The following is a 13,151-nucleotide window of genomic DNA, read 5'->3' as shown; positions in this document are numbered from 1 at the left end:
TTTTTTTTTTGTTTTTGTTTTTTTTTTTTTTTTTTTAGATGGAGTCTCGCCCAGGCTTGAGTGCAGTGGTGCGATCTTGGCTCACTGCAACCTCTGCCTCCTGGGTTCAAGTGATTCTCCTGCCTCAGCCTCCTGAGTAGCTGGGACTACAGGTGTGTGCCACCATGCCCAGCTAATTTTTGTATTTTTAGTAAAGATGGGGTTTCACCATGTTGGCCAGGATTGTCTCAATCTCCTGACCCCGTGATCCACCCACCTTGGCCTCCCAAAGTGCTGGGATTACAGGCGTGAACCACCATGCCTGGCCTGAAAGATTTTTTTAAAAGCAAAGGTTTCTAAGCCTATCCTTAAAGTTTCTGGTTTGGTAGGTCTTGGAGAGACTTGATAATTTGCATTTCTGACCAGTTCTCAGGTTAGGCTGATGCTATGGGTGCTGGGACCACACTTTGAGAACCACCGCCCTTCAGGATTAGTGAAAAACCCACAACAAAATTAACCAATAGTGGAGCAGTTAAACCCCTGTGAGGGTGTGTACATGCAGGAATGAGACACACGAAGTTGCGTAGCATTTTGTAGCCAGAATCTAGAATATCAATGAGAGTTCTCAGTAACCTCAAATAACTTATGAATTTGAACTTATGAATACCACATTTTAGTGACCCTTAATGACTCCCATTTAGGTTACTAGAAGAGTAGTCCCTCAGTCAAATGCAAAGATAAGGGTCTGTATAACTGGGCTTCATTTCCAGTAATAACCAAAGAAAGAACTTTCACTTTTCCATCAAGTCTTCGGCCAGCTGGTTTCTCCACTCACGGGTCAAGAGAATTCTGGCCTGTGATGGAATATTCGCGGCTTCCCAGAGCGTTGCCCCTTGGAAAGTTACTTCTTTCTTCTCCTGTCTCCTTGTAGGCCTGTTCCTATGTCAGCCCATATAGCCTCCCCTCTCAAGCATTCCTCGCTGGTGTCCAGGGGTCTTGCCTCTGGAAGTTCTGCTAGGTGTCCAACCTAAATCCTTCCTACCACTGAGTAGGCATTTCTTGTTACCTAGTCCTTCCTAGATGGCGAAGGGCCTGCCATGAATTTGCACTGTTTTCCAGTCCACTCCCGATCTTCCCCCATGCCTTTCCCCTTGGGACTGGGCTCCTGTCCCCAGGGTGGACACCCACCTGATGATGTAACCCTTGAGAATTCCATTCTGGTGGCTCTCAGGAGGCGGCTGCCACTGGATCATGATGGACTGGTTGGTTCGACCGCTGGCGATGACGTTCTGTGGAGGGGCCGTGGGGGGCTCCTCGGGGAGGGAGACCCTGGATCACAAAACACCAATGCTCTTAGTCTTGGGGTCAAACACAGGAGTTGAATGGGATATGAGAAGGCTGAACCCTGGCCTGCTCTGACTCTGGATAATTCGGTACAATTGCTGTGTGCATCTGGGCAAGTTACCTGACTTCTCTGAGCTTGTTCTATAAAAGAATTATAACAAAGCTCTACTTGCCTGCCTTATGAGACTAGTTGAGGCTCAAATGATACTACATATACAGTCTGTGTGTATATGTGGATATATGTATATGTCTTTTAAAAACTATAAGGCCAGATGCTGTGGCTCATGCCTGTAATCCCAGCACTTTGGGAGGCTGAGGCAAGAGGACTGCTTGAGGGCCAGAGTTCAAAACCAGCCTGGGCAACATGGCAAGACCCTGTCTCTACCAAAAAAAAAAAAAAAAAAAAAAAACTCCCGCCTGGTGACTTGCACCTGTAATCCCAAATACTTGGGAGACTGAGGTGGGAGGATGGCTTGAGCCCAGGAGGTTGAGGCTGCAGTGAGCTGTGTTTGCATCACGGAATTACAGCCTGGGAAACAGAGACCCTGTCTAAAAAAAAAAAAAAAAAAAAAAAAAAAAAAAATTAATGTACATGTTTTTGGTGCCTTTGAGGGATGTAAGTTTCAGTTTCCTATTTGTCAAGGAAGCTGCTGTTGGGGCTGATGAGGTTATGAGTGTCCAAGTGTTCTATAAGCAGAAGTGTTGGTCACATCCCACTGGTCAGCTGCTGGTGTACCTTAACAAGGCCTCCTTTGCTGGCCAGCTGAGCCCCAGGCGGGAGCAGGGCGGGCATGGCGTGTGGGGGAGAGAGCCAAGGACACCCACCCTGCCTCCGGGAGCCAAGCGCGACAGCATGTCTTTCTCTGGCATTGCTGGGGGACGCTGTGTTCTGCCTAAGTGTACTTTTCACATCACGGACACGTGTCCATTCCAAACAAAAGTTAATTATTTTTGATGGATGTCTTTCCCTTTATGTTTATGTTTTTGCTTTTTGATGGATAGCTTTCCTAAACGTGCTGCTTGCTCCCGTGTTTTATTTGAGAGAGTTTTGCTCTTTCTCCCAGGCTGGAATGCAGTGGCATGATCTCACCTCACTGCAACCTCTGCCTCCCGGGTTCAAGCAATTCTCCTGCCTCAGCCTCAAGAGTAGCTGGGATTATAGGTGCCTGCCACCAGGCCTCGCTAATTTTTATGTTTTTAGTAGAGACGGGGTTTCGTCATGTTGGCCAGGCTGGTTTCGAACTCCTGACCTTAGGTGATCCACCTGCCTCTGCCTCCCAAAGTGCTGGGATTACAGGCATGAGCCACTGCACCTGGCCCGCTCCTGTGTTTTTGTAGAGGCTGGGGTAAGGGTGATTTGGCCTTTTTCTTTTTTGTTTTTGAGGCAAGGTTTCACTCTTGTCCCCCAGGCTGGAGTGCGGTGGCACGATTTCGCCTCACTGCAACCTCCGTCTCCCGGGTTCAAGCAATTCTCCTGCCTCAGCCTCCTGAATAGCTGGGATTACAGGCACGTGCCACCACGCCTGGCTAATTTTTGTATTTTTAGTAGAGATGAGGTTTCACCATGTTGGCCAGGCTGGTCTCGGACTCCTGACCTCAAGTGATCTGCCCCCCCTCAGCCTCCCAAAGTGCTGGAATTACAAGCGTGAGGATTTGGCCTTTTTCTTGGTGACTCAGGGCGGTTAGCATGAAGGTACATTAGGAAGGTGAGTCAGTGTGATGCGGTGCAGCCGCAGGGCAGGAGAAGTTGCAGGGTAGCTTCCCCTACACTTTCAGCCTCTCTGTTGTTGGGATTGTGTATCTCCAGATGCACTGGGGCTATGTCTGTTCATTCCCTGTCCTCCCTCCAGTGGTCCAAACGTGGCATGGCACACGGTAGCTGCTCAGTAAACAGTGAGTATGTAAATCCTCCTGTAACTGCTCTCCACACGGGCTGCCACCTGCCACTGCTCCCTCCTGTGAGATTGTTTGACCCCAGTGGTGCTACCTTAGTACAAGCCAGAGAGACCCAAGCTCATTGCAACTGTGGCAAAACCACCATGATTGATTTAAGCCCCAGGCGTCTTTCAAAGAGCCAAGTGCACGGCTTTGCGCACGTGATTTGTATCACGGTTGTTCTGACCTCTCCCATGACATCTTTCTTGCTAGAGGTGGCTGCTTGTTCTATGGAGCTGGAGAGGATAGAATTCTCCTCCTACACAGATGGGTATCACCGTGTGATGTTTTTATATGAAGCATCTGCAGTTTTTATTCAATTTCCATCTTTTTTTTTTGAGACAGTCTTGCTCTGTCATCCAGGCTGGATCTCGACTCACTGCAACCTCTGCCTCCCTGGTTCAAGGGATTCTTGTACCTCAGCCTCCCGAGTAGCTGGGATTACAGGCGCCCACCACCACACCCAGCTAATTTTCATATTTTAGTAGAGACTGGGTTTTGCTATGTTGGCCAGGCTGGTTTCGAACTCCTGACCTCAGGTGATCCGCCCGCCTCAGCCTCCTGATGTGCTGGGATTACAGGTGTGAGCCACCGTGCCCAGCAATTTCCATCATTTTATAAAAGTTTGCGGGAACTCTAGCAGGGCCTGGCGTTGTGCAAGACATGGATATGGAGATCTGTGTAGATCCTGTATCTCTCTGGAATTTTGCATCCATTTAACAACGACAGCAGCCCATGCAGATGTGGAGCGGAAGGAGGTGAGCCTTTGAGCTTGCACAGCTCCCGGTAACTGGGATGACTACATTTGGTTGGTGCTCACCGCGTTCCCCAGTGCCCTACTCACAGCACCCCATTTAACCTTTGCAACATCCTGGTGAGGCACTCACCAGGATTGCTCTCCCCTTCTACAGAGGCGGAAGCCTAGAAGGGGCCAGGAGGAGCTGAGCCAGAATCTGCCACATTGGTTTCGGCTGCAGCCCCTCCCTGTTGGAGTCCTGGCGACGCCCCTGTAGAGCGCCAGTGCCCTCACCTCTCAGTGTCTTTGCTGAACTGTCCTTTCCCCACGTCGTTGACGGCACAAAGACGGAACTGGTAGGAGCGTGCAGGAACCAGGCCCTTGACTGTCACTGAGGTAGCTTTGGGGTCCACACTGGCCAGGAGTACAGTCCAGGGGGCATCTGCAGGGACAGTGAGTGGGGCAGAAGTGGGCATCTTGGGTGGGATGAAGCATGCTTCTTACTCCCCACTCCCAGCAGGGTCCAGCTTCATTGGGGCTGGCAAGAGAGAGCCTCCCCAGCTTGGTGCAGGAGTGGCCCGCCATGCCATTTTTCTAGGTCCCATTAGCTCACACGACCCTGGGGAGGAGACGGTGGAGGGTGCCGGAGGAAAGTAAGGGCTCATGGGAACTGAGATGCATTTGTCTCCCCCACTACCCCCCACAAATTGATGAGCTCTAGGCAAGCTGTGTTTAAAATGCCATTCAGGCTGGGTGTGGTGGCTCATGTCTGTAATCCCAGCACTTTGGGAGGCTGAGGCGGGCAGATCACCTGAGGTCAGGGGTTTGAGACCAGCCTGACCAATATGGTGAAATCCCATCTCTACTAAAAATACAAAATTAGCTGGGCATGGTGACATATGCCTGTAATCCCAACTACTCGGGAGGCTGAGACAGGAGAATCACCTGAACCCGGGAGGCAGAGGTTGCAGTGAGCCGAGATGGCACCATTGCACTCCAGCCCGGGTGACAAGTGTGAAACTCCATCTCAAAAATAAATAAATAAATAAATAATAAATAAATAAAATGCAATGCGAATTATGCCTGCTAATTTGACTTGGGGAATACATAAATAAATAAATAATAAATAAATACTGGCCATTTTCTTTGCAGCTTCTGCTGTGCCAGGCCCTGAGTTAAGCAGCTTTTGTGTGTCATCTCTTTCAACTGTAACAGGGCCTGACAGGCAGATGCCTGTGTTTCCTTCAGAGATGGGAACGCTGAGGCTGCCAGAGGGAAGGATCTGCTCAAAGGCCCAGAACTAGGAAGCAGGAGAGCTGGGACCCCAGCCCAGGGCTGACTCCTAAGTCCAAGCTTGGGCGGGAGGTGTTGGAGGTGACCACGGGAAGCTTACTGTTCTCCGACATCTCCAGAATGTAGCGGATCAGGGGGCTGTTGCCATCAAAGGGCTTGGTCCACGTCAGGTTGATGGCTCGCCTTTCCATGGTGCTGAGAGTGGCCACTGGGTGCTCGGGCGCGTGGGGCAGTTGCCTGGAAAAGAGACACGTGGTCAGGCATCCCTGTGTGGTCTGCAGGCAGGTGACGGGGGCACTGTGGACACAGGTTGTGTAGGCCTTGAGCTTCCATGATACCTCATGCTCAGACATAAAATGTGGCCTTCGGGCCATCTACCAGGAGATTTTTCTCTCTGGAATCAGAGCCCTCCTGCTAAAGCCATCCTTACACCCCCCTGCTCTTGACGGAGGGCCTAACTGAGCTGAGAGAAAGGCCTGGAAGGATGCTGGGGGTATGTCCTGAGCAAAGCCGAACAGTTCAGGTCACACTTGGCCTGGGGATCTGAAAAAAGGGACTCGGCTGGCTCTGAGCATGCCAGTTGCTATTGCCTGGACCGCCTCTGCCGGGGCCTGGGAGGGCTGCCCTTACCTGACTCGCAGGTGGGCACTGCGAGAGTCGTTGCCTCCTGCTGAGATCACCCGGCAGGTGTACGTGCCGATGTCTCCCGACCACGTCTGTGAGATGTGCAGGGAGCCATTTCTGTCCAGGCGGATACGAGGATGGCTCTCCGTGCCCAGGGTGGCCCCGTCCTTCTCCCAGATGTACCTAAAAGTAAGAAGAACCCGTAAGTACAGAGGGAGAGGAAGGTACCTTGGGAGTGGGCCTAGCCTGAAGCTTGTCCCGAGAAAATAGCTCCAAAGCTGGGCAGAGGACAACTGCAGGCAACAGCCAGGCAGGACACTGGGATCAGGGAGCAGGACTGTTGAAGGCCAAGCAGTCTGGAAGCCCATCGTTCCTGCGGGGAGGGTGCAGGAGAGTGGGAGAGCGAACGCATTCAGTCATTATTGGTCGTTACACCTTCAGTTCAGGTTGGGTCAAAGCGTTGTTGCTTCTGGCCAGAAGCGCTTGCAAAACAGCCAGTGAAAGGTATTCTTCTGAAGAGGCTGAAAGATTACAGCTGAAAAAAGGAATGCAAGTTTCTTCATAGTCACATTTCTGAATTAGTTTTATGAGGGGAATCATTATTTCAATGCATCAGTGTGACAAATTGACTTTAGTGTCCAAAAAAATCACTTTAGCTTCGGTCAGTCAATACAAATGGGGCTTGAGAAATTACACACACATCAGTGCTTGACAATAAAAAATATCTTCTCTGAATTTGTTCTTGAGGAAATAGAACCATTATCATTGTCATCAACATACAGGGAGTGCCAGCCCTGGGGGGCAGGATGCCACACAATGACCCCAGGCAAGGTTGGCCTTGGTTCTCAGTACAAGTATGAGGAACCCGGTGGTGGCTGAGATGCTTTGCAAATAGCCCCATTCAACTGGGGTACAAGGTGGGGGCCTGAGCTGCTGGCTTCCAGGACTATCTGGGTTTACAGAATGTCAGATAACTAGGGAGAGTGAATCTGTAATATTTTTAACCTAAGTTTCAAAAGCAGAACCAGGCTGGGTGCGTGGCTCACACCGGTAATCCCAGCACTTTGGGAGGCCGAGGTGGGTGGATCACCTGAGGTCAGGAGTTTGAGACCAGTCTGGCCAACATGGCAAAACCCTGTCTCTACTAAAAACACAGAAATTTGCCGGGCGTGGTGGCCAGTGCCTGTAATCCCAGCTACTCTTGAGGCTGAGGCAGGAGAATCACTTGAACCCAGGAAGTGGAGGTTGCGGGGAGCCGAGATGGTGCCACTGCACTCCAGCCTGGGCGACACAGCAAAACTCCGTCTCAAAAACACACAAAAAGCCCCCACAAAAAACAGAAGCAGAACCAACAAAAAAGTAAAAAGTACGGGTAAGAAAAATAAAAAAAGAAAGGAAAAGAAAAAGAAAACTCAAAAGTTTTCTGATACTAGGGAACCACGATTAACATTTGAATGTGTGCATATCTTCCAGACCCTTCTCCCCTGCCCGGATAGGCAGTGCACTGCAGCACTGCTACATTCAGGAGTCAGACTCTCAGGCCAAATGCTGGCTTTGCTACTTTCCAGCTTTGTGATCTTGGGTGAGCTAATTTATTAATGAATTTATTTATTTTAGACAGAGTCTGGCTCTGTCGCCCAGGCTGGAGTGCCGTGGTGCAGTCTTGACTCACTGCAACCTCCACCTCCCAGGTTCAAGTGATTTTCGTGGCTCAGCTTCCCGAGTTGCTAGGACTATAGGCGAGCACCACCACGCCCGACTAATTTTGTATTTTTAGTAGAGATGGGGTTTCACCATGTTGGTCAGGCTGGTCTCTAACTCCTGACCTCAAGTGATCCACCTGCCTCAGCCTCCCAAAGTGCTGGGATTACAGGTATGAGCCACCACGCCTGGCCTTGGGTGAGTTTATTTAACCTTGCTAGGCCTCAGTTGCCTCACCTGTAGTACGAGGAAACTAACACCACCCACCTCATAGCACTGCTGTGAGGATTGTGCGAGCTAATATAAAATAGAGTAGTGCCTGAACCACGGCAAGCGGTCAGTAAGAGTTAGCCATTGTTACATATTTTAAATGATACAGTATATTTACATGAATGGTATACAGCAATCTATTCAGCCATCCTATTTTTATATTTTATTTTATTTTATTTTGAGACAGAATCTCACTCTGTCGCCCAGGCTGGAGTGCAGTGGTGCGATCTTGGCTCACTGCAACCTCCGCCTCCTGGGTTCAAGCGATTCTCCTGCCTCAGCCTCCCTGGTAGCTGGGATTACAGGCCTGCACCACCACGCTGGGCTTTTTTTTTTTTTCTGTATTTTTAGTAGAGACGGGGCTTTGCCATGTTGGCCAAGCTGGTCTCGAACTCCTGACCTCAGGTGATCCGCCTGCCTCTGCCGCCCAAAGTGCTGGGATTACAGGCTTGAGCCACCACGCCTGACCAGTCATCCTGTTTTTAAAGCTGCTTTTTGACTCAATAAAAATATCATAAACTCTTTTTGATGTGACATTTCCACAGCATGATTTTTTATTGGATGCACAATGTGTCAGTATAGCTGTTTTGTAATTTAACCGATCCCATAATGTTGGACATCCAGTTTAGCTCCTTGGTTTCTAATATTATAAAGCTGTGGTCCTTATGGCAAAATGTTTACAACCATTCCAAATCATTTCCTCAAGGACAAATTCTCAGCAGTGAAATTGTTGAGTTAATTTTTAAGTCTTTTAATACCTATTTACAAATCAACAACAGTAATCACCTTCAATTCATCCCTTTATTTAGAAAGGACTTGCCAGCACTCACAGGATGGGCAGAATTTTACTTAAAAGCAAATTTAGTTGCAGAGAGTAATTCCCATGTAAGAAATAGCCTATGGGGGCCGGGCGCGGTGGCTCATGCCTGTAATCCTAGCACTTTGGGAGGCCGAGGCTGGTGGATCATGAGGTCAGGAGATTGAGGCCATCCTGCTAACACGGTGAAACCCTGTCCCTACTAAAAATACAAAAAATTAGCCGGGCGTGGTGGCGGGAGCCTGTAGTCCCAGCTACTCGGGAGGCTGAGGCAGGAGAATGGCGTGAACCCGGAAGGCAGAGCTTGCAGTGAGCTGAGATCGTGCCACTGCACTCCAGCCTGGGCGACAGAGCGAGACTCCATCTCATAACAAAAAAAAAAAAAAAAAAAAGAAAAGAAAAAAGAAAAAAAAGAAATAGCCTATGGCAAGCAGACATTCTTTGCTTCAGAATGTGGTGCTTTAGGAAGCAGAGATCACTGCCTGTGAAGTATTTGTGCCAAAACAATTGAACATGAATCTAATTAGCAGTTACTGAAATTGAATTATAAATACAGAGGATAGAAGAACAGGTTAACAACACTGTGAGACAGCAGCCAGGCCATTCCAGAATGTTGAATATTCCATAGCAGGATCAACAAACTATGGCCTGCTGCCTGTGTAAATAAAGTTTTATTAGAACACAGACATGCCCATCTGTTTACTTAGTGCCTGTTTACATATGGCTGCTTTAGCACTATAAACAGAGTTGAGTAGTCATGACAAGACCATATGGCTCTCTTAAAGCCTAAAATGTTTACTTTTTGGTCCTTTACAGCAAAGATTGCTGACCTCTGTCTTCTAGAACCTGGTTTCGCCAACAAATCAATTACAAAACAAAAACAAAGATAAAAATAAAAAAGAAGTCTTTTCAACAAACAGTGCTGGAAAACCTTGACATCCACATGCAAAAAAAAAAAAAAAAAAAAAAAAAAATCTAGACACAGATCTTACACCCTTCACAAAAATTAACTCAAATTGGATCCCAGAGCTAAATGTAAAATGCAAAGCTATAAAACTCCTAGAAGATAATACAGGAGAACATCTAGATGACCTTGGGTTTGGCAATGACTTTTTAAATACGACACCCAAGGCACAATCCATGAAAGAAAGAACAGATAAGCTGGATTTCATTAAATTAAACATTGCTGCTCTTTGATAGACACTTTCAAGAGAATAAAAAGAGAAGCCACACACTAGAAGAAAATATTTGTAAACGATATCTTTGATAAAGCACTGCTATCCAAAATCTACAAAGAACTCTTAAAACTCAGCAATAAGAAAACAATCTGATTAAAAAATAGTCATTGACAGATGCCTCGCCAAAGAAGGTACACAGAAGACCAACGGGCAAATGAAAAGATGCTGTACATCATATGTCATTAGGGAAATGCAAATTAAAACAACAATGAGATATCACAGCACAGCTATTAGAATGGCCAAAATCCGGCTGGGCGCGGTGGCTCACGCCTGTAATCCTAGCACTTTGGGAGGCTGAGCTAATTTTTTTTGTATTTTTAGTAGAGACGGGGTTTCACCATGTTGGACAGGATGGTCTCCATCTCCTGACTTCATGATCCACCCGCCTCGGCCTCTCAAAGTGCTGGGATTACGGGCGTGAGGCACGGCGCCTGGCCAGAGTGTTCTTTTCTAGAACTATTTTGGAGGTTTTCATGCTAGAAACCTGCACCTGCCCAGGCCCTCACCCCTGCACCTGGCTTTGCTCTGAGGACGTGTCACTCAGGGTTCAGCGGCACCACTTTAGTCTGGTTTGGTTGTTGAGATCCTTTCTATTAGGTTGGTGCAAAAGTAATTGCAGTTTTGACCATTCCTTTCAAAGGCAAAAACCGCAGTTACGTTTGCACCCACCTAATAGTCTGCTTAGGGAACCCTGCTGTGTTTTGCAGATAGAACAGGGTTTTCAATCCTGGTGACACATCAGAATCACCTGGGGAGCTTCTTAAAATTGCTGAGGTCTGGGTCCCACCCCATCCCCAAGATCTACCTCAAGACGGAGGGTAGAAGGGATGTCCCCGTCCCCCCAGTCCAAGGAAGACAGACTGGGGTGGGAGCTGCTGGGGTTGCCTTGGGCATAGACTTTGCCAATTTTGGGGGGGATAAAGGGATGATTCTGCTCCCCAGAATCATCCCTTTGATGAAAAGATGGTCCTAGATGGTTAATTCCGTTTAAGGCGAGGACCCCCCTTCAGTAACCTGGTACAGGGATTTCTGACCTGTAGGTCACTGGAAGGGCCTACAGAGTGAGTCTGCAGGTTACTTTGCAAGAGACCCCCGAATCCCATTATGCATCAGTAATTGTCTAGAGAATGAATACAATGTATGTCTTTCTCAAATAAGTTGACACTTTTTATAAGTAAGTCATCTTTATAAAGATGACATTTTTATAAATAAAGTCTGATTTAAAGTATACTGAATTTCAGAATTTCCCTATTAATGAATGCTAAAAGTATAGCTACTACACAATGAATGGGCCCGAGATACACAGCAGTATTCTATGTGGGTTCTCTCCCAGGACCTTTTTTACAGTTGGTATGTTAATTTTTTAAGAAAAATCTATTAAACCCAGAAATAAGCATATTCTGGAATCTCAGTCAACAATCTTCTATTAATACATCTACGTACATTTTTGCATTTGTGCTAGCGTCATGTGATGACTGCCTTAAGTGGTCAACACTTCATGAAGTGTTTCTCAAACTGGGGCCGCCGATATGTTCTCTGAGAATCAGTGTTGGCCGAAAGCCTGGAGCCCCTTGTACCAACCTCGGCTCCCGGAGTCTCATTTGGGGGTGGCCGTACAGGCTGTCATAGATCCAGTGGCCACCAGATGGCGCCGCAGGACGCAGCTGCCTCCGGCATGAGGAGGAAGCCATTTCTCCCAGTGCAGGAGCGCCGGCCCCTTCCAGCCTCAGTGCCAGTTGCTTTGACAGTGATATTGCTCATAAAATAGAGAAGCAACACGCAGGGAATATTTATTTCTAAGGAAGCAGTTGCATTTCCCTCAGCATTCTGGAGCTCAAGGACTAGAAGGCAGGGACGATCTCCTCCTGGTTTTAGCTTCCAAAGCCTTCGGGGTGGGGGTAGGGTTTGGTTCAGGTGCTTGGGAGGGGTCCCGGCTTTTATACCTTTCTTGGCTGCTTCCTCCCAGCCCTTTTAGTGGCTTCCACAGCGGGACTGAGTTACCTGGAAGCCAAGTCCCTTGCCAAGGTCCCGGCTTGGCCATGGAAGATGGTGGGGTGACCTCGGTTTGGAGGCTCAGTTTCCCACATGTGCTTCTCTTGCAGGGTCCCCCCAGGGGTCATCTCCTGCCCCACCCATATAGCTGATCCCATATCCGCCTGCCCAGACCCCTCTGCTGCCCATTTAGAGGCCAGAGGGCCAAAGACTTGGGGTGGGCTGGGGGACACTAGCAGTGGCGTCCAGGGCCAGAGACAGCAGCTCCTTCCCTTCCATGCTCACCAACCCACAAGCCTCTGCCTTTCCCCTCCCTCACCCCCTCCTCCATTCCTCTTACTTCATCTTTCTGCACCCCTTCCTCTTTTCCTTCCACCTTGGAAACTGGCTTAACTCAATTCAGGGTAGGTCAGTTCCCGGGTGTTTATTTCATACCCCCTACCTCTCAGCCCTGCACTCAGCTCTGGAAATGCCACTGTCCAGGAGAAGGCGTGGCTCTGCAGCTGTTACCTCCCTGATGTGGACACTCGCCCAGCCACAAGCTATTGCCAGAGGCTGCCCCTCCCCTCTTGCCTGGAGTCAACAGCACAGCCAGTACCTGATGGTCACTCGGGGGTCGTGGGTCACTCCGCACACCATGGAGGCCTGGGTGCCCTTGATGACACTCTGATCCTGGGGGGGCTTGGTGATGCGGGTCCGAGCTGAAAGATAAAGCGGAGACAGCATGGTGAGAAGAGGTGTGGGGGCTGTGTGGCTGGACTCTGGGTGGATACCATATGAAAGCCCCCAAATGGTTAAAAAGAACAATGAGCTCCCTGGTACTTTAATTCTTGGAAGCCACATCATAGTGGGGGCTCATTAAATTTTGCTCTCACAAACCATGTATGGGATGGAGAGACCAAACTCTAAGGATGATCAGGACCATATTTTCAGCATATCAGTGGTCCAGGCAGGGTAAAAATAGGGTTTTCTGATTTCCAGTCTAGTGCTTCATGCACCAGGACCCCTGGGCTCAGCTCAGACAAGTGGCCCACAGGTATGCTGGGTGTGGATCCAAAGTTGGAAGTGGCTTGAGAAGCTCTCTTACAGCAGGGGTCGGCTAACTAAGGCTGGGGGCCAAATCCGGCAGGTGGCCTTTTTGGCTAAATAAACCCTTACTGGAACATAGCCACGCCCATTGGATGACATACCGTCTGTGGCTGCTTTCTAGATAAAACGGAAG

The 13,151-nt window shown here is 48.7% G+C and overlaps 1 protein-coding gene across 2 annotated transcripts in view; it reads right to left on the bottom strand.

The window, feature by feature from the left end:
• SDK2 (sidekick cell adhesion molecule 2) overlaps positions 1 to 13,151 on the bottom strand; it is a 309,988-nt gene that overhangs the window by 83,916 nt on the left and 212,921 nt on the right. For both annotated transcript variants that reach the window (XM_055389053.2, XM_055389054.2), the window contains exons 12-16: positions 12,528 to 12,630; positions 5,918 to 6,094; positions 5,388 to 5,524; positions 4,289 to 4,436; positions 1,168 to 1,308 (exon numbers count right to left, since the gene is read on the bottom strand). In XM_055389053.2, the coding sequence (XP_055245028.2) occupies positions 1,168 to 1,308; positions 4,289 to 4,436; positions 5,388 to 5,524; positions 5,918 to 6,094; positions 12,528 to 12,630 (706 nt within the window). The remainder of the gene's footprint in view (positions 1 to 1,167; positions 1,309 to 4,288; positions 4,437 to 5,387; positions 5,525 to 5,917; positions 6,095 to 12,527; positions 12,631 to 13,151) is intronic.

Source organism: Gorilla gorilla, chromosome 4, assembly GCF_029281585.2.
Source record: "Gorilla gorilla gorilla isolate KB3781 chromosome 4, NHGRI_mGorGor1-v2.1_pri, whole genome shotgun sequence".
NCBI classification, from domain to species: domain Eukaryota; kingdom Metazoa; phylum Chordata; class Mammalia; order Primates; family Hominidae; genus Gorilla; species Gorilla gorilla.
Note: the sequence above shows the minus strand (reverse complement) of the source record. Positions and strands in the feature narration are given on the sequence as shown.